Below are 26,233 nucleotides of genomic sequence, written 5' to 3'. Positions count from 1 at the left end.
TTGCTCCTCACATATCTGAAGCAGCCATTTGTTGGCCATTTTCAGCTCATTCCCAGCTTTGGCCTCTCTGATGGCTGACCTACAATGCTAAGTGACCTGCAGATACTTTTCTCTAGAGGTCTGTCCTTCCATGTCTTAAAACACTTCCTTTTTCTTCCTTAGCTCCTCTTGAAGTTTTCTGTTCATCCAAATAGGCTCCTTTGATGTCTTACCATGTTTCTATCTTGCTGCAATAGTCATGGTTTGGGCATGCAATAACTCTCGTTTAAGAAGAGCCCACTTACTCCAATCTTCCAGCATCCTTGATTACAGGCTGTTTATTAGTCCATCTTATGAAAATCTAACATACACATCTGCATATAAACCTCTTATCACATGACCCCTCAATCATTGTTTTTCCAAGTTAAGGAGCCCTAAATTCTTTAACCTTCATAAGGAAAGTATTCCATTCCCTTTATTTGCCCTTTTCCACATCTTTTCCAGTGCTAGAACATCTTTTTTGAGGAGTGGTGATGAGCACTGTACACAGCATTCCAAATATGCCATACATCAGATCCTATTGAACTCAGATTATAGCATGCAGAATCAAAACAAAGTTGCACTCCCAGTAACAGAGAACCACAATAATGGTTACATCCTGAGGGTCTTCTTTAGTGGTCAAATTGTACTAACACACACAAAACTGTAACTATAGTGGAATAGAATATCGTTTTCAGACCAGGCAGGTTGCATATAAATCCTGTAATAAATAAATACTGTTGTAAGAAAATCATAACATACATGCTTAATTACCATCTTTGATGTCCAGAATCCTTGCTATATAACAAATTGATTTACAACTATTATATGTGGCTTCACTTTGTGTTAAGTAGCTGCCATTCTTTACATTTTCTATGCAGCTTTTGTTATTTTCTCACATTGGTATTTCTTTGCCCGGCCTGAAAAAAGATATTTTATATTGATACAGTTATAGCCTTATGTGTTAATTCAATTTTGATCCCTGAAGACCCTCCGGATGGAAACACATTGGGTCCTTTGGTTTATAGGTGTAAAAATTGTGTTTCTCTGCTATTGGGAGTACAACTTAATTTTGTTGTTGCAAACTGTGATCTGAGTTTTTATTCATAATATTTTTAAATTTAATATTCTGGGCGGTGTAATAAACAGCTGTTTCATGAAAAGTAGACAGAGTGACAGGTTACTCTGCTTAGTAGTGTGGCAGAGTGGTCTGCTTCTGGCATTTGGGCCTTGGGGTGGAAATGCTGCTGGTCACCTTGACAGATGACCTCCAGTGCCAGATGGATTGGGCCGGTTCAGCTATCCTTGTGAGGCTCAGTCTGTCAGCCACATTTGATGTGGTCGACCATGAGTTTGCCAGCCCACCACCTTGCTGGGGCTGGCATTTGGGGACAGCCTTTCAGTGGCTGTGCCCTTCTCTGAAAACAGACAGGTGGCGGCAGTGGGGTAGGAGTTTTCACGTCCCTACCAACTCCCTTTTGGGGTTCCTCAGGGGACGGTCCTCCCCCCCATGCTGTTCAGCCCTCAGGCCCAACTAGTCCAGAGCTGTGGGCTGGGTTGTCACCAATATGCGGATGACACCCAGCTTTCTCCTGATGGACAGCCACCCAGATTCCCTCCCGGGTTACATTTACCAGTTGTTTGGAAATTGTAGCTGGATGGTTAAGAGCACTCATCTGAAACTCAACCCCTCCAAGACGGAGGCCCTGTGGCTGGGCAGGAAGGTGACAGATGTGGAAGCACACATCTTGACATCTCATTTTCAGCCAGGAATCTGGGAGTGATCCTGGATGCTTCCTTGTCAATGGAGGTCCAGGTCATTGGAGTAGCCTGCTTGGCATTTTTTGATCTTCAACAGGTGAAGCTGCTAGCACCCTATCTGTCCTCGGATTACTTGGCTACAGTGATTCATGAAACAGTCATCTCCAGACTGGACTTATGCAACTACTCATTCTACATGGGCCTACCCTTGTCTGACCCAGAAATTGCAGCTGGTACAGAACACAGCTTCTAGGGTCCTCACAGCAACATCTTGGAAGGCCCATATCCAGCCTGTGTTGAGGCAGCTACATTGGCTTGCACCTGAGGACTGACATCACTAGGCTCTGGCGATGAGCAGACCTTGTCAGATTCTTGAAAAAGGGCTGGCTGGTGTGGGGGGAATCTTGTGTGTGTGTGTATTAGAATCCAACCTAGTAAACCTAGTAACTGGTAAAAACTTGTTTATGTTTGGAAATATTAAAGGAAACTTGGTGAGATCTGGAGACTTATGATGCTGATCTGTTCATGGAAAACTACTTGTAAATAAATAAATCTTCTTTCTTGTGCATATATAATATCTGCCTCAGTGACCTCCATAATCTACATGCACTTCGCAGCTTATCTTCCAGCAGCAAACTTGCAACTTCTAGAACAACTGGTATCTGGGGGGAAGTTGAAAATAAACCTGGTTCCCCCAAAATCACAGTTGGCTGTGTGAGCCCCCCTCAGTTGACAGAAACAGCCTGTCACAGTCACCGTTTAATCCACAGAATAATCAAGAGTCCATAATAAGAGGAAGAGCTCACAATTACATTATGTACATTTCCCCCACTAGTTTCAGATTTTTTGGCTCAGTGAAGTCACACACAATGTGCCCAGCACTGTATGATCTTGCGTGAATGTGTACCTCCACTGATGGGTCCCTACTACAGTGCCCAATTGGCAAGAAGCCTGCTAGACTTCACACTGTCCCATATTCCCGTTTGGGGAAAGTATTTGGTTTACTCTTTTATTTTCCTGACAAAAAGACGACCTCATCGAGGTCAACAAATAAACAGCATCACACTCATGCCTGGTGTGTTTTGTGTGAATCAGCACTGTGACAACTCTTCCTTTCAGGAATGTTGCATGTATAGTTATCTCAGTGCTTGCCCAGGATCAGGATACAACAGCATGCATGTTTTTAATGGCTCCCTCTGGATCTGACTTGTATTGCATAAAATGGCCTTGCACTTGGGCAGCACTGATCTGACCAGAGACCATCAGGGCTTGTTCGGCAAACTGCTCAGCCATAGCTAGTGGCTGGTCTGGATAGAACCTCTGGAACATGCGTCCAAGCTGCCACTGTGAACAGTGTCCCACGTGCTGTTTCAGATCTACCCGGCCAGGACGAACCAAAGCTGGATCCAGCCTGCAAGGAATGAGAGGAAGATTTAAAGGGATTGCCCCAGGAGATCTCAGGTGGCAAATTTAGATCCCTTCTAAGTGGACTGATTAGAGGAGGAACATCTGTATGTCTTTAATGTGTGATTTTGTACATGTTGTATATGACAGAATTTGTCATATTTTCAAACCACCACCACCACAAAACAGAATTAAATTGCTAGCTTTTATGACTACAAAGTTCCTTAGGATTTTCCCCTTCAATTTAAAATTATTATTGCCATTTGAAACTCCAAAAGTGGGTTTTGCCACATCTCCTACTTCTGGACTTGCACTCAAGCTGCTCTCTTCTCTTTCCCCTTGAAGTGTTCTTTCTCCACAAGCTATCAGGCAGCTCACATGGAGAGCCTGCTGTTTTAGCAACACATTTCAGAGGAACCTTGGAGTGCATGACTTCTCTTAACACTGAGCTAAAGTATTAGATATGCAAAGGCTCTTCTTGGCAGCAGGACTGTCTCTTATGGGTTACACCGTGTAGTAATTTGGCACCAGCAGAAGAGGAGGCAATATACATGGATTCTCCCCTGCCATTGCAGACCCCCCCTTTGCCCTTCTTGCTATAACTTGGTGTCTCTTTTCCCTATGAGAAGCATTTTGTGGTCCTCACTGGGCTGAAGGTGGCAAGAATGTTTTACTCTACTGATACAAGTGCCTTCCAGTGGTGGAAACATACTACTGGATCCAGCTTTTCCCTATGAGAAGCATTTTGTGGTCCTCACTGGGCTGAAGGTGGCAAGAATGTTTTACTCTACTGATACAAGTGCCTTCCAGTGGTGGAAACATACTACTGGATCCAGCCCTGGGCATATGTGGGGAACTGACACTATCCATGGCACAACACTGTGACTGGTAGATGATAAATGAGCTGCAAAGGGCTCTTTGGGAATGGCAAGACTGTTTTTATACTGCCTCTTTCTCCCCCTCTAGTGATTATTATGTTTCGGATATATTTGCTAAGACACTAAAGAATATTTATCATTTACAGCAATGTATGCTTTCCCAGATGCAATAGTAGCACAGCTATAAGACTGCCTTATTCAAACAAAAAGTTGTCCGAGGCGAACTACCTCTCCCTACCCCAGTTCCCAGGCAATGGTTCTGACCTGTCCACATGGTTGGTGGTCATGAATACTATCCTGGCTTCGGAGGAAGCTACACCATCCAGCGCATTAAGAAGGCCACTAAAGGTCAATCGTCCCATGCCTTGGTATGTACTGGGGTCTAGACAGAAACACAGCATAACAAAGACAGTTCAGAGGTAGGGAAGTAGAGAATGAGCAGCAGCAAAGATACAGAATATATGTCCATGCACCAGCTGCAATCTTCAGTCAGCTTTATTCTCATAATAGCCCCCACCCAGATTGGTCCCTTTGCCAACAGTGTGGTCATGGGCAATCACGGCAGTAGGTACATTTCTCTGGAAAGGCCTACTAGAACACAGTAGCTGCCTTTACTTGCTGTATTCAGGAAGGTGTGCAAGACCTAGCAGAGGGCAAACTGTTTTAGCCGCATGAACACTGTGTACTGGCCTTTACCTATACGTTTTACTTCTGTATCAGTGTAAACTCGTTGGACACTTGTGGTGCCTGTCTCCTGAAACTTCTGCTGTTCTGTTGGCTGCCTCAAGTTTACAGAGATAAGGAGGGCATTAATATATATTTAAACAAATAAATACAATTAATATTGATAAATAAATCAATACCCAGCCTTCCTAAGCTGTGTCTAGGCTTAACAGCCTTCAGGTGAGGAAAGGCTGTGGTCTGCTCCAGGCATTAGCAGCTGCTTTAAGCTCCCTGCCTGATGCACAATAGTTCACAGGTAACAGCCCAGACAGAATACTTTTCAAGGAACAGGTAACCAAGTGTCTATCATGACACATAATCACAGAATCACAGAATAATCGAGTTGGAAGGTTCCTCCTGGGTTATCTAGTTCAACCCCCTGCACTACGTAGGACACTCACAACCCTATCGCTCATCCACTGTAACCTACCACCCCTTGAATCTTCACAGAATCAGCCTCTCCGTCAGATGGCTATCCAGCCCGTTTAAAAATTTCCAAAGATGGAGAGCCCACCAACTCCCGAGGAAGCCTGTTCCATTGAGAAACTATTCTAACTGTCAGGAATTTCTTCTGGATGTTTAGATGGAATTTCCTTTGGATTAATTTCATCCCATTGGTTCTGGACCGTCCCTCCCTTTTGCTTTGAGAGGTAGCAACCAGCAAAGATAAAGTTGTGCCATAACAGCATTTCAAATGGAGGTCTCTATGAAGTGTCTCTTGTGGCGCAAGAGAGCCTCTTGTGGTGCAGAGTGTTAAGGCAGCAGACATGCAGTCTGAAAGCTCTACCCATGAGGCTGGGAGTTCGATCCCAGCAGCCGGCTCAAGGTTGACTCAGCCTTCCATCCTTCTGAGGTCGGTAAAATGAGTACCCAGCTTGCTTGCTGGGGGGTAAACGGTAATGACTGGGAAAGGCACTGGCAAACCATCCCATATTGAGTATGCCATGAAAACGCTAGAGGGCATCACCCCAAGGGTCAGACATGACTCGGTGCTTGCCTTTACCTTTACCTATGAGGTGTCTATGAGGAAAATTTAGGCCAGGCTGAATGAAGATGTAGCATGAAAAAAGGGCATTTGATACAGCAGTGCAGAAAAGGACCCATTTCCCTACTGCTCACTTTCAGCAGCGAGGTCTCGGCTGATGAAGGCAGCATCGACATCTTCCAGGAGAATGATGGTCTGCTGAGGGGCCACACTCAACAGGTGGTTGAGGCGGTCATCCGAAAGGCTGCGGTCACTCAGGCTGAGAAGACAGATGCTGTACTGCAGTTCCCCGGCCAAGGCTGTGCTGTGATGGAGTGTAAAACAAAATATTGCATAAAGAGAATATGGCTAAGGAGAAAGGAGAACTACTAAGATGGTCCAGGAAGGTCAGCATGAGGATCATATTGCCACTCGTTTCCTATTGCCTCACTGTGTGGACACATAAGAAATTATTCTGAATATAGCTGTAAAGGAGGAGATGACAAAGAACTATTTACAAAACAATGGGCTGGGGAAGGAAGGTAAGACGCATGAAAACTGACTACTGGAGAGAGAAAGAGGACCACAGAACAATTTCTACTGTAAACACAATGGCTTAAATTCAGCACAAAGAGTGTGTGAGGTCCAGGCAAAAATCCCTGCGTTTCTCCCCAACTGTTTACCATCCTGGAAAGGTTTGTTCCTGGAGGTCACAGGAGTAATATCCATGCTGATGGAATAAAACAAGGGAATAATTGTTTTTCCCTCTCCAGCCTCCCAACCAGTATAGCTATTACTCCATGTGACTTCTGAGACCTGAGATAGGTTTCTGGAATCAGAAATGACTGCTGGGTGTCAAAAAGATCTGGGAATATCAACGATGGTCAATGCCTACTGCTGATGCATCATGGAATTTCAAAATAATGGCTATTTCAGGATCAAAATAGAGCAGTAACCATATATTTAAGCATCAAAATATACCAGATCCATAGAAAAAGGGATGGGAAGGGGTCTGATTTTAACGGCTGCTCTCCCATCCACTTTGGTCCTCAATAATTAGTAAATGAGGTATCATTAGAAAGTAGATTCACAGCTTAAACAATGAAGAGTCCTTTGAAATTCTAACAAGCTTATTGTGGCTCAAAGCTTTCCGATCATTGTATTTAGGGACAGAATAGATACAGTCTGTTTTTCCCACTGAAGACATCTTTTCTTAAAATATGCAGCACAACTTGGGCCTTTTCGGTGTGAATGAACTGCTCTTGTGTGCTTTTGTAAATGTGAATACAGAGCAGTCTTTTAGAAGGAAAGCTGAGAAAGTGATACTTACATGAAGCTACTCTTTCCACAGCCTGGGGGCCCATACAGCAGGTATCCTCTCCGATAGGGAATACCTACAGAAGAATACTAGTAAGAAGACACCAGCAGACAGTAATCTCAGTACATCCCTACACTTGAGCAACTACTGCCATATATATCCGATTTGCCATAAGAGTTCCCTTAGTGGGTCTGACCAATGGTCCCCTGAGCCTGGTCACTGCAAAGGGCCAGTTCCAAGAGCCATGGAAGAAATAAGATATCAGTAAATTGAAAGAATTTTTTGCAGCCACCCCCATCAAAAGTAATATCTCAAAACCAAGAAGACAATCTACATAATACCTTTTTATTAGGACAAAATGACCCATAACAGTGTGCAAGCTTTTGAGTTCCCCAAACTCTTCTTAAGATTGGCTACTTTTTTATAAAGATATAAAAAAGGATTTAGAGAAGGGACAATGTTTCAAGATTTGTTTCCGACAGGTTCTGCCAGACCAACCTGGTTTCCTTCTTTGACTGAGTGACAGGCTTAACAGATTGTGGAAAATCAGATCATGTTGTTTAGCTGAATTTCAATAAGGCTTTTGACATGGTTCCCTCTGATGTTCTGATGGGTAAACTGGAAGACTGCAGACTGGATTTTTGTTTTTTTGGTTTTTTTTGTTTGTTTTTTTTGAAAAATATTTCAAATATTTATTAAATGAAGTGCACTGATATACATTAAACACATAATAAAAACAACACATATCTAACTGCACATGAGAAAATAGACCAAACACAGAGGGGTCTTCCTCAGTGGTCTGATTAATGTGTGGAATGCTCTTTTGTACAAGTTCAAAATCTACAGGCTGGCAAAGAAAAATCTGGTAAGTGTAGCTCCAACTAGTCTTTTTAAAGTATCTTACTTGGAGCCCCCCTTCTAAAATACGTCTTATCTGAGGCCACTGCTCTTGGCTGATGCCTAGCTCTACAGCCAAAGGGCATTCCCACAGGTGCCAGAAAATCATGTGCAGTTAGAGACGTGTTATTTTTCTCATGTTTTTTTTATTGTAATGAATTCTTTTTATTTTCATAAAGATAGAAATATAGGATGCAACACGAGTTATTGATACAAAAAGCAGTAAATAAAATATAATCATCATTTGAAAATATATGACCCCACATTGACTCCACAGTGATATAAACTTTTGCCCAAAACTCTAAGAGCCATGAGTCTAAGAGCCATCCACATTTCCACTACATTTAAAAAAAAAGGCCTGTTTAGATATACAAAAGAAGTTATTATTAATCAACTTACTTGAGAGATCGTAGACCTCACGTTAACTGCTTGATACAATCTAAGAGCTATCCTGGCAGATATTTCTAGGTTTAAGTTAGATGCTTAACATTAAACATTTCTTATAGAACAGTATGAGTTTTGGCCCTGTATCAATACCCTGATGAAGGGAGAGGAAAGTAGGGCTTTGCTTTAAAGATGTACAAAGAAAAAAAATTACAAAAGGATTTCATAATTTCTCCTTATCCTTAATACAGATACATCTACAAACCATTTATACTTGACCCATTCTAAGAGCCATCCTGACAGGTATAAGTTGAGAGCTTTGCATTTTCTACAGATCAATATGAGCTTTGGCCCTATAACAATACACCAATAAAAAAACTAAGGGGGGAAAGCCCCATTTTATATTTCCAACACGAACGATTATATTACCTATATGCCTACTAAGGAAAAGAAACAAGAGAGAAAAAAGGCACTGCTTCCCCTTTTTCATAAAAATAGCAATGTAGGATACAGTATATGTTGTTAATACAGAGAATAATAAGATTTCCAGGTTTAGATTAAATGCTTCACATTAAACATAGAACAATATAAGCTTTCAGTCTTCTATAGCTTCTCCTTATCCTTAATTCTTATACATCTACAAAACAATTTATACTTGACCCATTCTAAGAGCCATCCTGACAGGTATATTTTCAGATTTAAGTTGAAAGCTTAACATTAAACATTTTCTACAGGTCAGTGTAGGCTTTGGTCCTAGAACAATACACTAATAGAAGAAAGAAAAAATAAGGGGGGAGAACCCCATTTTATATTTCCAACACTAATGATTACATTACCTATATGCCGACAAAGGAAAAGAAACAAGAAACAAGAGAGAAAGAGACACTGCTTCCCCTTTTTCATAAAAATAGAAATATAGAATACAGTATAACATTAAACATAAAACAATATGAGCTTTCGGTCTTCTTAAGGGGGTCTCATCTCGAGGCTTGCTACATCTTGTCGTTCCCGTAGACTTATATTCTGTCCCATTGGCCTTTGGCGTAGAAAGTGCAGTTGTACTCTTTCCCGCAGAATATGCATCGATAAATCTTGAGGCCATTGCACCTCCTGGACTCCAGTATCAATACAATTTTTTCCCCAAAGAGCTCCTTTAAATCGGTTACTTTCACTGCAGATCCATATTTCTTTTGATTGATTTTTGTACACTGTTGCTTTGAGTTGGCTGTATGTCTTTTTAAAAAGGGTGTCCTTATCTGGGCTGCAGAACTCCGGCATCCCATTTTCCGTCTCCAGAATTTCAGATTTCTCTTCTATTGTTGGTTTTCCACCTTGTTTAGAGCTGTCATCAGCCACTGTTATTGATCCATCATTCCTGTTAAAGACTTCTTCCTTGGCATCTTGGATCTCCTTGAAGATATGAATTTCAGATTTCTCTTCTGCTGTTGGTTTTCCACCTTGTTTAGAGCTGTCATCAGCCACTGTTATTGATCCATCATTCCTGTTAAAGACTTCTTTCTTGGCATCTTGGATCTCCTTGAAGATATGAATTTCAGATTTCTCTTCTGCTGTTGGTTTTCCACCTTGTTTAGAGCTGTCATCAGCCACTGTTATTGATCCATCATTCCTGTTAAAGACTTCTTCCTTGGCATCTTGGATCTCCTTGAAGATATGAATTTCAGATTTCTCTTCTGCTGTTGGTTTTCCACCTTGTTTAGAGCTGTCATCAGCCACTGTTATTGATCCATCATTCCTGTTAAAGACTTCTTCCTTGGCATCTTGGATCTCCTTGAAGATATGAATTTCAGATTTCTCTTCTGCTGTTGGTTTTCCACCTTGTTTAGAGCTGTCATCAGCCACTGTTATTGATCCATCATTCCTGTTAAAGACTTCTTCCTTGGCATCTTGGATCTCCTTGAAGATATGAGTTTCAGATTTCTCTTCTGCTGTTGGTTTTCCACCTTGTTTAAAGCTGTCATCAGCCACTGTTATTGATCCATCATTCCTATTGGAGACTTCTTCCTTGCCATCTTGGATCTCCTTGGAGATATTTTTGACCAATCCATCTATAAATACTTTGTAATCTTGGGTTTGTATCTCTATTAGATGAGCCAATCTTTTTAACATAGACATGTTTTTGACTTTAAAAAAAACCGGCCTCAAACAATTTTACAAGAGGCCAGTAGAGGTCCTCTGTTTTATCCTCTGGCATGTGACGTATTGAAGTCAGTTAAGGCAGGTATTCTCGTGCTGGCACAGAGTTCTCGTGAGATCTTCCCATTCACAGCTCTTATCTCTTATTTCCGAAAACCAAAACAATTACAATAAGAGCTTTTGCCAGTTAATTCGAGTTGATTTGAGTCCTTCTTCTGCTTAGTTAGGAGAATTAGCCTGCCTCATAACGAGGTGGCTTCTGGCAGAGCAGAGTAAGAGGAGGGGGGAAACAAAGGGCTTTGATGCAGGAAGAGAGACGGAGAAAAAAAAAACGAGAGATACTTGCAGTAAATGATGTTTTGGAACTCAGCCGATGTCCTCCCCTCAGTTCAAAAAGTTCATTTGTGGTAAATCATCGTGTAGGATTGAAGCAGATACTTTAAGATTAAAGAAAGAAAAGAAAGTCCGAGATAGAAAATGGCAGTCGTCCTCTGGACCTGGAACGCTGACAGCCTATAATCCAGGGAGATATACTCCCTAAAGGATTGGAGACGGCCCCAAGAACTTCCTGGGTAGAAAGGTGAGGTGGGGTTTGCGTACCCCTCCTCTTTTCTGCCAATTGCTTGCGCAATTGACCCCTGTCAGGCTTCAGAGATAGCAGAGCAGATGCCCTGCCACCCTCTCAGGACGACATCTTTAGCCACACCCCTCCAGACTGGATTTTTGGATGGTTAGGTGGATAGGAAACTGGTTAGAAGATTACATTCAAAGAGTAGTTCTCAATGGTATTTCATCAGATTGGAGGGAGGTGAGCAGTGGGATGCCACAGGGTTTGATACTGGGCCTAATACTTTTCAACATTTGTATCAATGATCTGAATGAGAAAGGGGCTACTCTTTAAATTTGCAGATGACACTAAATTGGGAGGAGTAGCCAACATCCCAGAAGATCAAGACAGAGTTCAACAAGATCTGAACATGCTGGGAAATGGGTAAAGGAGAACAAGATGCAATTCAATAAGGAGAAGTGCAGAGTTCTACATCTGGATCACAAAAACGAGAAGCATGCATACTGGATGGGAGATACACTTCTCATTAGGGTTCGTATGAATAAGATCTTGGGGTACTTATGGATTGTAAGCTAAATATGAGCATATAGTGTGTTGCAGCACTAAAGAAGGAGAACGCATTCTTGGGCTGCATCAACAGAAGCATCACATAGATTTTTTTTCAGCCGGATATAGATAGCCAGTATTTATTTGGTTACCCAAAATGGCTGAACCTGAAAATACTACTGCTACTGGATAGCCAAATAGCTGCAGGTAAAGTGTATTTAAAGGGCTCTCAAGAGAGGACTGGATAAACATAGAGCAGAAGTCCATCAGTGGGACGCTGTGACTAGGGTAGTGATGCTCTGTATTCTCAGTGCTTGGGAGGCAAGAGAGGGAGGGCTCCTGGAGTTCAGACCCTGCTGATGAATGTCCTGATGGCATTTTTGGTCACTGTATGGCAAAGAGTGTTGGACTAGATGGGCCACCAGCTTGATCCAACATAGCTTCTCTTATGTTCCTAAGTCCAAGGTTGCTACATAGGCAGGCAATGACAAACCACCCCTGTTCATCTCTTGCCTTGAAATCCCAATGGGGACACCAGAAGTTGGTTGTGATTTGATGGCACTTTCCAACACCAGGAAAATGAAGTTCAATCAATGTGTCTAATAGCTCTCTAAACCTGTAGGATTCAAGATCTCTTTTTGGAAGAGAGCACATAAATCACTTGGAAGTTATTGTATCAACTCAAGAGATAAAGTTAAGGTGTTGCATGAGATATAGAATGATCAAACGATTAACTTTTAATAGGGTCACTATGAAGGGGAGCTGTTAATTGGTTTATCAAGAAAAAGGTATTGTGATAAAACAGGATAAATGCTACCATCGACCAGCAATTTGCATAGTGCAAAGATGAACTGAGACAGTCTTTCCACTGCAAATCAATGGAAGACAGAATTATAAGGACTGAAACAAGTCAGCAGACTAAGTACCTGACAAGAAGTCTTGGATTAGAACTCTGGGCATTACAGAAGACAAAATTGGGACTGACAGAGATGATATATCAAGAGTGCCAACAGGACTAAGGCAAGCCCACTGAAGACTGGGAGCAAATATATGGGTACTACCAAGTACTTACACAGATGCAAGGATGCCCTTGACAGGAACTGGACAGAAACTGAATACTGGAGATTGTAAGCAAGTACAGCAGGTTCCTAGGCTGATGGATATCCTGGTCTTATATATGGCATCAGATATGGTAATTTAGTCCACAATGGAAAAGACCAGAACTTGAAGGGAGGTGACAAGCACCCCCAGAAAAATATACTCACCTCGTTCAATGTACCACTTGGGATTGCCGATGAACTCTTTCACATCTTGCACAATCCTCTCCGAAACACCTTCATCAAGTACCACAGAAGTTAGTGGTCGTTGGCGCCGTGGAAAACCAAACTGCCTCCATTCAGCACCCATGGCAGTATACATGACTGTCTTTCCTTCTTGCTGCCTCAGGGCCAATTCTTTGGCTATAAAATGAAAGCAAGAGATTCATATTGTGAAAAGTCAGAACACAGAGAAGCAGAGGGTAGGAGGAAAATGCCCCATTGGATAATTATACCCTGTTCTCCCATTTTGATCTAAACATTCAAACTTTGTTCTGCTGTTACAGACCAACATGGCTACCCACCTGAATCTGTAACATATGCGGTCATCCTTGTAGGACACAAGGCATGGTTAGTCCAAACTCTTTAAGATATGACTGATCATTTAATGGGTGTCATATGATTGGAACTCTATTGTTGGAAAAGGAATAAGAAACTGCTGAAAGTAAGAACGTGGCTCTGGGTTTATAGATCTGTCATCTCCTGACATGGCTTTTCTGACTCTTACATAAACTCAGAAGTCTTGCCTGTCAGAAAAGATAGGGTGCATGTTAGCAAAAAGCACTCTTTAGGAATCATCCTTCGTATTATATATTTATTTGAAGATAAGCTGCTCATCCAGAAAGATAAAAGAAAAACTTGTGCAATCTCAGCTCACCAGTAATTAGACAAACTGAGCTGACAAAACACATAGCTTGGCAGCCATCAGTTCAATCCCCAAAACATGCTTAGCTAGTGCAATTCATGTCTGGATCCTTTTCAGCTGCTGCATCCACATACCTGCACAAATGTTATCTACAAACCTAGAGCGTTTTTACCCCAGGACAGAATGTCTGAACAAATTTCTCCTCCTCCCAGAGCCATAGAAGTTGCAAGGCTTAGACTCAGGGGAATCATAAACATCTCAAACAACAGCAGCAGCAGCAGCAGCAACAACAAGGGGCTAGGGTAAGGACAGTGAAGGGAATCTGTCCACTCAGACAAGTATCCCTGGCAGTTGCATTTCCAGTCTTGCCTTGAGTTTCACCTCAGACATAAGGTTCTATTATACCTTCCTGCAGGATGTTGAAGAAAATATCTCGGTTGCTGCCTACTGCTGTAAAGGTGACAGACTCCCATGGGGTGCCTGTGTGCAAGTCTATCATTTGTTTCTCCCGATTCCGTTCTATGCGGATCCACTTCCCGTGATACCTGGAAACACACAGAGAGAAGGTAAGCAGGAATGAGAGGGGAGACAACTGGGCAGTCTCAGGCACAACCTGCACGTCTACAAAGTTTATACCTCTTTTACAACCCCCTTCCAGGTCAATACAGAGAACTGCCACAACCAAGCAAGGACTGCCCTGGCTTAGGTATCCATGCACAGCATAGGCACAAAGGAGGACACACAATGGTACAGAAGTAAAAATGTGATTTTTTAACACTTTCTTCCTACCTCTCAAAAAATATGAACTTGAAAAACTCTGATGAAAACAATACAGTTTGGATCAATAACAGATGCAGCTAAACTGCAGCTAAAGTCCCTAACTGGTTTAGGATAGCTTGAATGGTAAACAAATCTGTGATATTGACAAATCCACAGAGATGCCAGTTGTTTGGAACCAGATGAATATAATATAAGGAAATGGAATGTGCTAGCACCTGAGGGGAACAGTCTCCCACATGAGACTATGGGGTCTTCTTGTTTTAGGTCAGGCAGTGGTTTCCAGCCAATTGGAGTGTCACTGACCAAATTTAAGTTTCTGAGCTATGATCATATTGCAGGGGTGGTTTAAAAATGTGGTAACATGTTGGCAGAATACTGTAAGTTAGCTAATAATTGGGATATAACCAGTAAGGTCAAAATCTATACTACTCTGGAAGATTTCATCAATCAACTCTGATACGAAGGGTCCCCCCCCCCTCCATGACTGAATATCAAACAGCCATTACGATGGGAGGGGGCATACCTCAAAAGTGTATAAAGGTTGGGTCACATTCTAGGAAAGAAGCTATTTCTCCTACATGTGCTATTTTCTACATTTCTTTTTGTTCTATTCTCTTTTGCTTCTCTTCTTCTCCTTCTGTTGAAAGGATCAAAGATTGCCACTAGAAACCTTCCAGCCTGACTGCTCCAAGCAGTGAGAACAGTCCAGTTCATTCTGTTAGTTGTTTTACGCCTGGAAATTTCAAATATTGCTGCATAATACAGAATTAGCATGGTAATAACCATAATTATACTGTAAAAGATTAATTCTAAAGTGTCACACCTTTCAAATCCCAGTGAAGCTTACTTATTCTCAGTTGTGGTACCCAATCTGAGGAACTCCCTTTCCTTCTCCATACATCAAATGCAATCTCTGGGGTTATCTGGTGTCACAGAAAAATTGTACTGCTTTCCTGCGATTTATTATACTAGAAGTCATTTTGCTGGTGTTAACTTTAATTGCTTACGTTTAATTGCATTTGCTATTAAATTATTATGTATGTTATATTTTTATTACTTTCAATGGCCTTGTAAATAACCTTGCCTAAGACTAACCGAGCCCAAGACTGAAAGAACCAAATGTGGAGCTACTCTGATTTCATCCATACAATATAGAGATATATCACCATTCTACATACATAAAAAAGCATTTGAGTAGTTTATCCTACATGTATATTTTGTAGCTGCTCAAATGTAAAGTATAGAAAAGCCCCAAATGATCACAACTGTATATTGCTACCTTTCCACAAGATTATAGTTTAAGAGGATGCCGTTCTTCTAATTATTTCTCTTACTGTATCATAGTAATGAGGAATTGAGCCATTACAGTGACTGTTTTCCATACTGTGCTGGTTGAGCATGCATACATTCTTGGTGTTAGTGCAGGCACGCGTGAGGAAATCACAAAAAGACTCCACCACTTTCCTTGTTAGCCATGCAGTACTCTTGCCCTTACCAAAGACACTTCTCTTACCAAATGAAATGGTTCCCTGGACTAGGGATAAAATCAAACTTGGTGCTGACCCGGCCACTTTCATGCTGCAGGTAAGAGGTCTCCACGCTCAGATGCTGGGTGTGCTTGGCATGATGAGAGATCCAGCTCAGCAACCAGTAGTAGCTTTTGTCCTTGCTCGGCACTTCCAGAGTGATCATGCAATGCCGCCTGAAAGCCACCATGCCAAACTGGGCCCCCTTGCGAGCCAGAGCCAGTGCAGTCCCCACACCAACCAGGCCAAAGCCTGCCCCAAAGTATGGATTGTCTTTGAGCGCCAAAACAAAGTCAGAAAGAGGCATTGTGGTGGATGGCAGGAAGGAGAAACTCCAACCTTAAAAAGCAGTTCTCAGTGACATTTCTTCTAAACTGGTTAGCAAAACCTGCATAAAAAAGCAAACAGATTTGAAGGACTATGGTGACTAATGTCTTGGTTATATGCCTGCTTAAATTCAAAGGAGGTAAATTAGTCAGTCTTCCCACACTCACTCCACTGAAAAGAAACAGGACAATGAAATAGCACTCCACAGTGGGAAACAAGAATACAAGTAACTATGGAAACAAAGGTCTTAAAGGTGCTATTGGACTCAATTTTTATGGAAACAAAAGGGTCACTGTAAAGTCATTTCCTTCTCCTCCCAGGGCAAGCTTCCCCTCTGTGGTAATATGAAGAATTGCAAAGTTCAGCTGATATCCTGACTATTCTGTGTGTCAGAAAAAAACTGAACTTTCTGCAATTTGCTTCAAGCAAGGACAGTACAAAAGCTAGACTTAAAAGACCTACCTACCGCATGACACTATTAGCTCTGTCTGATAAAACTGCACCATAAGCAGCCATAAAACTCTTCACTCCACTGTACTGGCAAAACACCGGCATATTTCATCCCTCCCATTTCTTTTAAATCTAATTATATCCTTACAGAACCAACAAGCTAATCTTTCCTACCGCATATTGAACGGGTATTACACCCCATTAAGTACCCTGAGGGTAACTTTAAAGTAAAGGGGCATATGCTATTGGTCTTTTAACACCTAGGAAGATCTTTTCTCATATTCTCAATTTACTGTTGCATGCTCCCCCTCCCTTCCCTGCGCAGTGACAAATTTCAGAGAGGCACAACTTGGGCTTGATTTCTTTTGGGCGAGAGCATACTGGAGACTTGTGGTGACTTCTGTAATATTTGCTTTATTTACAAATATAAAAGTAGATTCAAGGTCGAGACAAAGAAGCAGTCCTTCAGGGCAGCAGATCGCCAGGGAGAGAGACTCCAGGTGATTTGCTTTCAGCCAACTCATAACATGTCTTTTTGCACTCTTCAGCTGAGGTGAGGGGGGTCATCTGCTCCAAAACCCTAACATGTATATCATTATCTCCTACCAATTCATTCTTGTTAAGAAGCATGCACACATATAAATGAATATTAGGACTCTTTGGCAAAGGCTCAAAGTCCCAACATATGTCATGGGCAAAACTCTAATGATAGACTCCGGTACTGCATGGTTGCAAACATGTGAATACTCCACCCAAATAGTCAACCCTTGACCTGTTCCAGCTTTACTGCCTTCTCCATTCACAGCCAGAATCCCAAGTGCTACCTTTTAAAATACTTAAAACATTTATTCCTAGTCTTTTCCCAGACAGCTCATAATAAACAATGAAACAATAATCTAGTCATTTTAAGAAACAACACCCTGAATTGAGCCTGGAAGCATATAGCTAATGAACACTATTTTATGAACCTATCCAGCCACTATGGTCATCTTTGGAATCAGGGCTTCAGGTTGTCCTGCCTTCTGAGACTGGGCAGGTAACTACCAGGAGGTCTTGTTGGTTGTGGCAACAAATCTCTGGAACTCTCTCCCCAGGGAGATTAGTCTGTCCCCTTCTGTTGTCATCTTCTGCCAGTGAGTGAAGACTGCCATGGTGACCCTTGTGAGGATAGAAAGATGGGACCTAAATTTTGTTAATAATAAATAATATAGCCAGTTTCAGTTTGGGTAATATACCCCTAGCAGTGATGACAGATGGGTAGTCACATTTTCTTACTAGTCAAAGCTTTCACCATACCTTTTTGCAAGCCCACCCCCATTGAAGCACAAACCTCCATGCCACATCCCAAACAATTTTTGGAATACCCCTCAGTTATAAAACTATGTGTGGCATGATGGGTTGGTGCTTGAAAAGCAAAAGCCCCCAAGTAGGTTATTTATTCATTAATTTACCTTATATACTGCCTCTCACTCAACTTTACAAAGGAATAGGGCTTGCCATTTGTTTAAAGACCAGAACACTTCTAGGTTATGAATATAATGTTTAAACAGTATAATTGTGAAATAGCAAAAATGTTATATGGCTGCACAATGTGCTTATTATGAATTTCTGTGATTGGCTTTGCTTAAAACTACATTTTTATTTCTGAAATGGCTGCAGTGGAAATGTAAATCTGTATTGTACATTCTGTAGTTCTGACCATTTTGTCAATCCACAACAGATTTTGAATGGGAATCAATTTCTGTTCAAAGTTTCATTCACAAACACTATGTTACTTTATTGCAATAGGCCCTGCATATGGTTGCTCTTGAAGGGTTTGGGAAACCAACTGGTACAAAATGCTGAAGCAAGATACTGACCAGAGTGGGTTGGAGGGACCATATAATTCCAGTTTTGGTCCATCTATACTGTCTCCCAATTTGTTTCCATGCATAATTCAAGATGATGATACTGACATTTAAAGCTGTATACAGCTTGAGATCAGCTACTCTACTCCATAGCAACCTTTTTGACCAGTAAAGTCATCTTCTGAGGTACCACCACCTTCTCATGTAAGATAGGTGACAACACAAAGGAGGGTCTTCTCATAGCACCAAAATTGTGCAACTACTTCTCCAGGGATATTCATCTGTCCCCGCTTCTGTCAGTCTTCTGGCAATGGTTGAAGTACTGATTTTCTTCATGCCAAATAGTTTGGAGGAACAGTAGATATAATTTATATATTTTTGAGAATCCAGCACAATCCAGAGCCCTCATACAGACTTCTAAAAGTTTGGGACAGGCAAACCAAACCACAAAATCAACAACAACGATGAATATAAAAAGCTGCCTTATAGTGAATGAGTCAGATCACTTGTCAATCTGTTGTCTATTGCAACCGATGGTATTTATAAAGCCTCACACAGAGCAAGGTGCCAGCACATGCAACCTGGTGTGCCAAGAATCGAGCCTGGACTCTTCTGCATGTAACACGGGTGTTCTACCACTGAGTCACATGCCACTCTTCAAAATGAATATATGAAGCTACCTTACACCGGGTCAGGCCACTGGTCCACGCAGCACCATATTTTCTGCAGTTCTCCAGGGTCGCAGAACAGCCCTTTCCCCTGGTATCTAAGATCCTGAAACTGAAAATGCCAGTGACTGAACCCAAGAATTTGTGCTTGCCAAAAGCGTGCTTTATGAAGCCAGCGGCCTCACTCACAGAACATGAAGTCCCTCCAGGTCTCCTCAACTTCCCCCTCTCCTAGGACAGCACACGAGCACGCCCACTCTTTCCACCCATCCCCTATTTCCTCACCTCCGGGCAGAGCCTTTCTGTGCTCTTTCCTCTCTATAGTCCTGACCTAGCCGGAACAATCTTCTCTGTCCTCTATAGTTCCTGTTGTCTGAGACACGCCTCCATGGGCCGGCCTTTAAAAGGACCACCCCCCCCTTCTCTCTGTTTCTCTGCCAGGGCTCCTCACGTGTCAGCGGCGTTTTCTGCCGGCCTGCACTCTGGGGCTCCTGGGAGGGTCTGGCGTGTCTGATGTCCCCCCCGCAGCACCAGCTCGACTATCGGCCCCTCTCGAGCGGCCAGGGGAGATCTAAGTGTCTCGCTTCCCTTAGCAATGGCTAATAGGAAGGCCCGGCGGTTTATTCCTTCTCTATGTTGCCGCCTCCGTGCCTTGAGCCTTATCTTCCAACGGGACCCGCAGAAATCGGCAAAAGCTGCAGTCACACGCAGGCCAAACTTACGTTCAAAAATCTCGGCCCACGCCATTGGTGGCGATTGTCTATGGGTGCCGTGGGGCGCCGCTCTAGGCGCCTTCGTCTCTATTATGAAAGCCCTGTATGCTTTGCATTAGGAAAGCGTGGGAGAGCCTCTCGAGTTTGAACCGGAAGCTCCTATTGAGGTCCGCTCTCTTGTGCGACTCGGGGCGATGCCAGACCCTGTTGGGAAGATCATAGAGTCGGCCTGAGGCGGAGGGAGAGCGAGGCTCGGTTGTACAAAGGGGGAGGTAGTGTAGTTCCTCTCCAGCGGTGCCGGCATCAGCGAGATAATGCGAGGAGCGAGCGGCCGTAAGTGGGTGGGGGGCTCCTAGCGTGGGAATGCCTGGCGCCCCTTCCTGGGGAGGGGGCCGCAGTGAGGCTCCTCCCTGGGAGAAGCGGGGAGAGGGCAGAAGGGGCCCTGGGGGGCGGGCGGAGAGCGCCTTCCAGAGAGAGACCAGGGCTGTGCTTGGGAACCAACCTGCGCTGTTCTCAGGGAGACGTTGTTTGCGAAGGTCCAAATCGAAAACCCACAAACTGCACGTGGGATTGTATAGAGGAGGGTTTGGGGTGAAGGGGAGGGATCATGGCTCTAAGAGGATGGCCTCCTGAGGTAGTTCCGGAGAGAGTAGCTGGGTTGGGGTTTACAGCAGAACAGTTAGATTTGAGCCCAGTAGCACCTTAGAGGCCAATAGGCTACCATCACTAGGTAGCTGGGTTTAGGGAGAGTTCTAATTAGTCTTTTCCTTAGGCTAGTAATTTCTAGTCTGTTTAAGATGACCAGATTTTAACATTGGTAAAGTGGGACACCATTGACCCGGGGGGGGGGGTCTTGATTAAAATTTGGTCTATATGGAGCAACAGAAATTTTCACAGAATGCAAAATAGTATTGTAATATATATATATTAATTTCAACATAGGTACAATTTCCCAGGTGCCTACAGATGTCCCTCCAAAAGTGGGACAATCTGGTCACCTTAAGTCTGTTGCACTTCTGAATCCAGTGACCAGTGGCACCTGGGGCCTGGAAGATTATGAAAGACAGCAGGTAGAGTCAGGTGAATGGACTCCAGTTTAATGTGCATGAGCTTGTCTGCTTAAAACACTTGACTATGTAGAATTGTGTAGGGGTGCTTCACACAGTACTGGGTACAACGAGCTGGGACTGTCTACCAGCTGCTTTTCAGAAACATTGGAGAAGCTGTACAGAGAATTTTGTGTCTAGAAAGTGAAATTAAATTTTTCAAGGGAGAATGTACAGTGTAGGCTCTACAGAAAATGAAGAGTATTTAGTAGAGAGCCAGCTTGGTGTAGTTTTTAAGAGCGATAGCCTCTAATCTGGCGTCCACTCCTCTACATGCAGCCAGCTGGGTGACTTTGGGCCAGGCACAGTCCTGTTAGAGCTGTTCTCACAGGTAGGGCAGAACTCTCTCAGCCCTACCTCCCTTACAGGGTGTCTGTTGTAGAGAGAGCAAGGGAAGGTGATCGTAAACTGCTTTGAGACTCCTTTGGATAGGGAAAAGGGGTATAAAACCTTCAGCCTTAATTTTTCCTGAATATAGTAAAGATACATCATTACTTTTTATATGTAGTTAGATATTAATTTGGCATGTGAGTTTTTCTCTAGCAGCCTTGAGCATTATTAGGTTCTGAGAATGTGAACCAATATGAGAGTAACTGAGTCCCTGGGGCAGTTCTCTGGGTATTCTATGCATCATATTCAACAGAGGATTTCACTAGGCGAAAGGTGGGGTGAATTTTGCTGTTTCCTGGCTTTTGGAGCCATTTATCAAAGGTGTTCCTAGAGGATCCCCTGTCCTCCCAAAAGTAGCATAATGATAGCCATTGTGGACTGCAATGAGCAAGAAAATAATCCCTCAAGTTGGAAATCCTTTCCATTCATAAAAGTTTGGGATGGAACTAAAGTATGGGTAGATAATTCAGTTGAAAGTTTGTGTGTCATCCACAGTGCAGCTGACTTTCTGAATCAGGCCTGGTAAAACTTCCCTGATATGGACGGAATAAATATTGTATGATATTGGCTAAACAGTACCTAGCATTCCTAAAATATTTCATCTCCAAGCTTTGAAGATTGAAATACATTTTGGAGATTAAGCTGTCCAGCTGATCCAAGCTCTGGGGTTTGTTAGTAACGCGTTGTGTGCATGAGCCAGTAGGAATCAGCAAATTCACCACACTTTGAAAGGGGAATAAATTAGCCACCATAGACAAGAGAAAAGTTTAGGAATTCCGAGTATGATCTCTAGCACAGAGAGAAGCCTGGAATGGTGATTAGTGATGACTCTTGAGTTCAGAACACACTTTCTAGGAGCTTTGGATTGTCGAATTTTATACAGGGTTTGGGACAACTTTAGCTGTGCTGTATGTAAATGCAGAGATTGGGCAGAAGATTGTGAATTGCATTGGGCAGTAGAATTAGAGCTGCCAGGGAAGGCTTCCTAATAATATTGTGGTAGGAGCTAATGATACAGTGTTTGTAATTATTCAATAATCTGAGGCAATAAGTCTCCCCCCCCCCCCTGGCCAGCATGTTTCTAGCCCTAACTAGGGGGAAAACGCATGTGAAAAAAGCTCACGCAAAAATTGTGCACAGAAAACTCCCCAATGCCATAAATGTGCATATGAAAAATGGCCCACATGAAAAACTGGACCAAACAAAAACTGGCTTCTCTCATAAGTAATTTTTAAAAATTAAATAATTGTTTTTATTATTAGGGTTCGAATCTTAGAGAATCATAGATCGAGCTATGAAATTAATTTATTTTAAGTGATTATTTATCGAGCTATGAAATTAACTTACCTTAAGCTTTATACTGGATAACATTTCTGCAGATTTAGATCTTTGTCTTAACATTCAGTCTTAACTATGTGAAACTAAACTATCATTGGATGAGGCACCCCTGTGATAAAACAGACTATTGCCCATTGGGTTCGGGTGGATTGTTCTATTTTTGTTCATATCTAGCCTAGAGCTTTTGCCGGTATGACATTGTAAACAATCCCTAGTTTTAAGGCATTTTTTTAAAAAGTTTCAACTCATCTGTTTTCCCAGATATATATTTGTACTGATCTAACAAGTTCTCTATTCTTAGCTAACAAATTCTGTGTTCTTCAGTCTATAGCCGCCCTAATTTAACCTGTCAAGGGTCATATTTCCTCAGTCATAAAATTTAAAATATTCCAATAGAGAGAATTTTGAACTTGAATTGGGTTTTAAACTGTTTTACTGTTATATCTGCTAACCTTTTTTTATTCTTTGCCTTACTTCTGCCGGGAAAGAATTTCAATGAAGTTTCATGCCCTGTACCAGATGTCATTCTGTTAAGCTTTTTGCCAGATAGAAATGTGCTATACGATTACCATTATGAACAGGAACTAATATTTGGTATTGCCAGTCCAATCCTTATCAGCTCCCTCTAGGCAAATATCAATACCATTTTCTTGGTGTATCTTTAATAGGAGCTGTATCACCCTTTTGTGTCATGGTGGAAGACCACACCGAGGAATGAAAGGCAATGAACACAGGAGCAGTGACCAGGAAGCCCTTGGGAGGAGACAAGATGAATACTCTTTGCCAGGAGCTGCTGCTACCTGGACTGTCGGATTCAGGGAATGAAGACAACCATGGCATCACCAGTCAAAATCTAGCAGTGGGACAGAGCTTACTTTTAACAGAGGCTTCTGTGGTAGAAACAGAAACGGGTGAGGTTGAAATACTTGTAGAAGCCGCTGCCAGCAGCATGTCCTTGAGCCATCCTGGAAACAATACTGGTATGTTGTGCTCAGGTAGGGCAGCCTAACCATTTAAGAATAGACCTCTGTTTTGGCTGTTGTCTAAAAATGCACGAGTGGGCTGTGTTCGGTAGTATTTATAGGTATGGTGCAGTATACCACAGGACAACCTTTGGTGTTCTTACAAAAGGCCCCTTGTACAGATCAAGAACAGAAAATGGAGTCTGGAACTTCTGCATCTGTTAGAAGCAGGGATTTCAGTCAACCTCTTGCCTGCTGTAGGAGAAGAGAGTATGGAGGATGGGTTTGTAGAGTCAGGTGAAGAGACTACAAAGATCACATGATTATCATTAGCTAAACTAGTGGCTAGAATAACCATGACTATAGTTGGTTAGGTCAGCAGTGAGCTGAGGCAGAAAGCTACAAGAGGTGCATTATATGAAGGGGCAGGGCAGGATTTACCTCTCAAAATACCCTATGAGCTTAGCATATATATTTCAATTTATATTTGATTTCAGTTTCTATACCACCCCCTCTTTACCAAGTTGTCCAAGGGCGGTATACAACAATAATTATCAATAACAATTTATAAATTACCAATATAAAATCATTTAAATAAAACATTCTAAGTGTTATTTTTTTTTAAATGTTAGGTGCTATATTCTGGAAGAGATTCCACCATCTGCTGGAGGGGGTGAAAGAGTGGAGGAGGTCCATGCTAGATATTGCTTGTGCTGACCTCAGCCATGAGCTCAGTGGAAGAGCTCCATCTTGCAGGCCCTGTGGAACTCTGTGCATTCTGACAGGACTGTGATCTTCTCAGGGAGCTCATGCCACCAAACCAAGGCCTAAAGCCCTGACCTGGGTTGAGGCTAGATTCACCTTTCGGGGCTGGGGACTCTCAGCTTGCTGCCATTTGCTGACTGGAACACTGTCAGGGGAACATATTCAGATATGCTGGGCCCAGACCATTGAGGGTTAGAACCAGAACATTGAACTGAATTAGGAAATCCACTGGGAACAAGTGCAGCTGCTGAAGAATTGGTCTTATATGGGCCCTCCACAGTGTTTGTGAGAGGACCCAAGCAGCTGCTAGGTTCCTCATCAATACACCTTGGAGGGCCCATATCCAGCCTGTGCTGAGGCAGCTGCATTGGTTGCCAGTTGTGGCCCGGATCAAGTTCAAGGTTTTGGTTTTGACTTTTAAGGCCATTTGCGGCTTGGGCCCTGCCTATCTGAGGGACCGCTTGTGTCCTTATGCCCCCTGCAGAGCACTTTCCTTTGTGGCTGCTAATTTATTTGAGATCCCTGATACTAAGGAAGTATGCCTGGCCTTGACCAGGGCCAGGGCCTTTTTGATCCTGGTCCTGACCTGGTGGAATGAGCTCTTGGGGGAGCTGAGAGCCCTGCTGGAGCTGTCGCAGGGCCTGCAGAACAGAGTTTTTCCGCCAGGTCTTTTGTTGAAATTAGTGCTAAGAGCAACATGGCCCATCCCCAGGCTTGGCTTGGTATTACACCTACACCCCCACCTCTAGGGAGGTCTGCTCGGGGGAGGGAATTTTGGCTGCCAATCTCATGCCTTGTAGGCGTCTTACAGCCTCAGGGCTAAATTGGGGTTTTATGGAGTTATTATGTTTGTAAGCCGCCATGAGTATTTGGAACTTGGCGAGATATGTTCAATTAATAATAATAATAATAATTAATAATTAATAATAGTAATTGTGGACCAGCTGTAGCTTATGGAGCAGGGACAAGGGCAGGCCAGTGTACAGTGAGTTATAATAATCAAGTCTGGAGGTGACCGTTGCATAGATCACTGTAGTCAGGTGCTCCGAGGCCAGTATCAGGTCCTAGTAGTATGAGTGAATTTGTGACACTTACCCTCCATAAGCCTTTTTAACACAGATTAGTATTACAAAGGGGGTGTTGGACAGAAGGATTAGAGTGTTTTGGAGTCACCAGTGTGGCCCTTAACACCCCCTACCATATTCTATACAAACTATCAAAATACCTTCAGGGCCAGAAATCTATGCCTTTGTTAGGAGGAAAGTGCTGACTCCCTATAGCTTTGACAGTGTGCCTGAGCATCCTTTCCCCCCTGGTTCTTTAAATTAGCAATGTAGCCATCAAGAAGGGTCAACAGTATGAGAAAACAAAATGACGTGCCCTGCGGTACGGCAAAGACATAGGATTTCAAATTTGCCACCTAGGAATGAAGAAGTAGCGTTGAGGGAGAAGGACATGTAGCAGGTGAAGAAGGAAGCCTGATCACAGGGATGTTGGCTTGTGGGAAGGAGTCTTACATGATGGGGAGCTGGGAGCTACAAGGAGATGTGCAGGTGGCAATTTCATATTACACTGGCAAGTGAAGACATTTTGGAAGACAAAACAAGGAAGAGCAGCACACACTGGAAGTGAGTAATTAGGGGTATGCTTAGAAAGCAGTTATCAATACTATCACTAGTTTTCATGTTTTAAAAACTGGAGGGGTTTTCTGAGTATTCAGGTGTGACCCAGGACATATGCTGACTGTAGAGTTTGACCATCCAGCCCACTTGAGCCTAATACTC

At 42.7% G+C, this 26,233-nt stretch overlaps 2 protein-coding genes across 15 annotated transcripts in view; one reads left to right on the top strand and one right to left on the bottom strand.

Moving 5' to 3' along the window:
* Positions 1–2,525: 2,525 nt before the first annotated feature.
* BCS1L (BCS1 ubiquinol-cytochrome c reductase complex chaperone) lies at positions 2,526–20,056 on the bottom strand. 9 transcript variants are annotated; one of them, XM_077320701.1, is made up of 10 exons: positions 19,898–20,027; positions 19,188–19,287; positions 17,705–17,818; positions 15,871–16,271; positions 13,983–14,122; positions 12,881–13,075; positions 7,079–7,142; positions 5,904–6,073; positions 4,326–4,443; positions 2,526–3,190 (listed from the first exon to the last, which is right to left on the bottom strand). In XM_077320701.1, the coding sequence occupies exons 4-10, from the start codon at positions 16,188–16,190 to the stop codon at positions 2,938–2,940; spliced, it is 1,260 nt and encodes a 419-aa protein (XP_077176816.1). In that variant the 5' UTR covers positions 16,191–16,271; positions 17,705–17,818; positions 19,188–19,287; positions 19,898–20,027; the 3' UTR covers positions 2,526–2,937. The 9 variants fall into 9 exon arrangements, with proteins under 9 accessions (XP_077176816.1, XP_077176817.1, XP_077176814.1 ...); XM_077320702.1 differs by lacking the exon at positions 19,898–20,027 and adding an exon at positions 19,461–19,725; XM_077320699.1 differs by lacking the exon at positions 17,705–17,818 and having other exon boundaries at positions 19,898–20,023.
* Positions 19,883–26,233, top strand: part of ZNF142 (zinc finger protein 142) — a 21,528-nt gene continuing 15,177 nt past the window's right edge. For 2 of the 6 annotated variants that reach the window (XM_077320698.1, XM_077320697.1), the window contains exons 1-2: positions 19,883–20,221; positions 23,391–23,702. In XM_077320698.1, the coding sequence (XP_077176813.1) occupies positions 23,447–23,702 (256 nt within the window). In that variant the 5' untranslated portion in view covers positions 19,883–20,221; positions 23,391–23,446. Of the gene's footprint in view, positions 20,222–20,820; positions 20,959–23,390; positions 23,718–26,233 lie in introns of those variants that run through there. The other 4 variants (XM_077320696.1, XM_077320693.1, XM_077320695.1 and 1 more) reach the window with 3 other exon arrangements.

This window comes from Paroedura picta, chromosome 2 (assembly GCF_049243985.1).
Source record: "Paroedura picta isolate Pp20150507F chromosome 2, Ppicta_v3.0, whole genome shotgun sequence".
NCBI lineage: Eukaryota > Metazoa > Chordata > Lepidosauria > Squamata > Gekkonidae > Paroedura > Paroedura picta.
Note: the sequence above shows the minus strand (reverse complement) of the source record. Positions and strands in the feature narration are given on the sequence as shown.